The sequence below is a fragment of the Corapipo altera genome, unplaced genomic scaffold, assembly GCF_003945725.1.
Source record: "Corapipo altera isolate COAL_440 unplaced genomic scaffold, ASM394572v1 58577, whole genome shotgun sequence".
Classification (NCBI taxonomy): domain Eukaryota; kingdom Metazoa; phylum Chordata; class Aves; order Passeriformes; family Pipridae; genus Corapipo; species Corapipo altera.
Window position 1 is genome coordinate 57 of NW_020890072.1, and position 1,751 is coordinate 1,807.

General features: G+C 69.6%; 1 protein-coding gene across 5 annotated transcripts; it reads left to right on the plus strand.

Moving 5' to 3' along the window:
- The first annotated feature begins 579 nt into the window (after positions 1-579).
- Positions 580-1,751, plus strand: LOC113942344 (interferon regulatory factor 2-binding protein-like A). Of its 5 annotated transcripts, none has more exons than XM_027633486.1 (2): positions 580-1,515; positions 1,685-1,751. In XM_027633486.1, exon 1 carries the CDS (start codon positions 603-605, stop codon positions 1,512-1,514), a length of 912 nt encoding a protein of 303 aa, XP_027489287.1. In that variant the 5' UTR covers positions 580-602; the 3' UTR covers position 1,515; positions 1,685-1,751. The 5 variants fall into 5 exon arrangements, with proteins under 5 accessions (XP_027489287.1, XP_027489284.1, XP_027489285.1 ...); XM_027633483.1 differs by having other exon boundaries at positions 580-1,537; positions 1,632-1,745; XM_027633484.1 differs by having other exon boundaries at positions 580-1,520; positions 1,626-1,745.

Below are 1,751 nucleotides of genomic sequence, written 5' to 3' on the forward strand. Positions count from 1 at the left end.
TCCCAGGCGGCGCTGGCGGATCTGGGACCACCGTGGGGTTGGATCAGGGGTTGGACTGGGTGACCTGGGAGGTCTTTTCCCGCTGATTCTGGGACCCTGTGACAAGGGGAGTGTCAGGGCACCTTTCCCCTCTGCTGATGCTGTGACTGCTGAGGCTGTGACTGGTGATGCTGTGACTGGTGAGGCTGTGACTGGTGAGGTTGTGACTGGTGATGCTGTGACTGGTGAGGCTGTGACTGGTGATGCTGTGACTGGTGAGGCTGTGACTGGTGAGGCTGTGACTGGTGAGGTTGTGACTGGTGAGGTTGTGACTGGTGATGCTGTGACTGGTGATGCTGTGACTGCTGAGGCTGTGACTGGTGATGCTGTGACTGGTGATGCTGTGACTGGTGAGGTTGTGACTCGTGGCTGTTCCCAGGCGGCGCTGGCGGATCTGGGACCACCGTGGGGTTGGATCAGGGGTTGGACTGGGTGACCTGGGAGGTCTTTTCCCGCTGATTCTGGGACCCTGTGACAAGGGGAGTGTCAGGGCACCTTTCCCCACCGCTCAGGCTGTGCCTCCGTGTCCCCGGCAGGCGGCTCTGGCGGAGCTGAGCGCGGCGATGCGCGGCCGCGCCGAGTCGTGGCCGGGGAAGCCGGCGGCGGTGCGGGAGCGCCTGGCGGCCCTGGCCGGCTGCGCCCCCTTCGACGTGCGCTTCCGCAAGGACCACGCCCTGGTGGGCCGCGTGTTCGCCTTCGACGCCTCGCCCTCGGGGCCGCCCGGCGTGGAGGAGTTCGAGCTGAAGCTCTTCGCCGAGTACCCGCGGGGCTCGGGCAGCGTCTACGCCGGGGCGCTGGGGCTGGCGAGGAGGATGTGGCGGGACTGCCCGCGCCAGCCGGGCAAGGCCATCTCCTCGGGGTACAAGTACCTGGAGTACGAGAAGCGCCAGGGCAGCGGCGAGTGGCGCCTGCTGGGGGAACTCTTCACCGAGGCCGTGCGCTTCTTCCGGCACCCGCCGGCGCCCGAGGCGCTGCCGCAGCAGCACCACCAGCACCACCAGCACCAACAGCACCAACAGCAGCGGGTGCCACCACCCCAGCACCAGCAGCAGCAGCACCCAGCGGTGCCGCGGCGTCGCCGAAAGGCCTCCCCGGAGCCGCCCGAGGAGGAGCCGCCGGCACAGCGACAGCAGCAGCAGCAGCAGCAGCAGCAGCAGCAGCAGCAGCAGCAGCAGCCCCCCGAGGGCACCGCGGTGGGCACGGCAGGGCTGGCAGGGGGCCTGAGCTGCGGGCTGTGCCGGCGGCGCCTGGAGGACACGCACTTCGTGCAGTGCCCGGCCGTGCCCGCCCACCGCTTCTGCTTCCCCTGCGCCCGCCGCGCCATCCGCGCCCGCGGCGCCGGCGCCGACGTGCACTGCCCCAGCGGGGGAAGGTGCCCCCTGGCAGGGTCGGGGCTGCCCTGGGCGTTCATGCAGGGGGAGATCGCGGCCATCCTGGCCGGGGATGTGAGGGTCAAGAGGGAGAGGGACCCCTGAGGGGCACCCAAGGGACCCCCTGCCCCAATGTGCCCACCCCTGCCCCGGTGTGACCACCCCTGTCCTGGCTGGGGACGTGAGGGTCAAGAGGGAGAGGGATCCCTGAGTGACCCCTGTCCTGGTGTGACCACCCCTGTCCTGGCCGGGGATGTGAGGGTCAAGAGGGAGAGGGACCCCCAAGTGACCCCTGAGGGACCCCAAGTGACCCCTGAAGGACCCCCTGCCCACCCCTGTCCC

Excerpts from the sequence above, each read along its gene's own strand:
- LOC113942344 (XM_027633486.1), top strand. The coding sequence starts at position 603 with ATGCGCGGCCGCGCCGAGTCGTGGCCGGGGAAGCCGGCGGCGGTGCGG.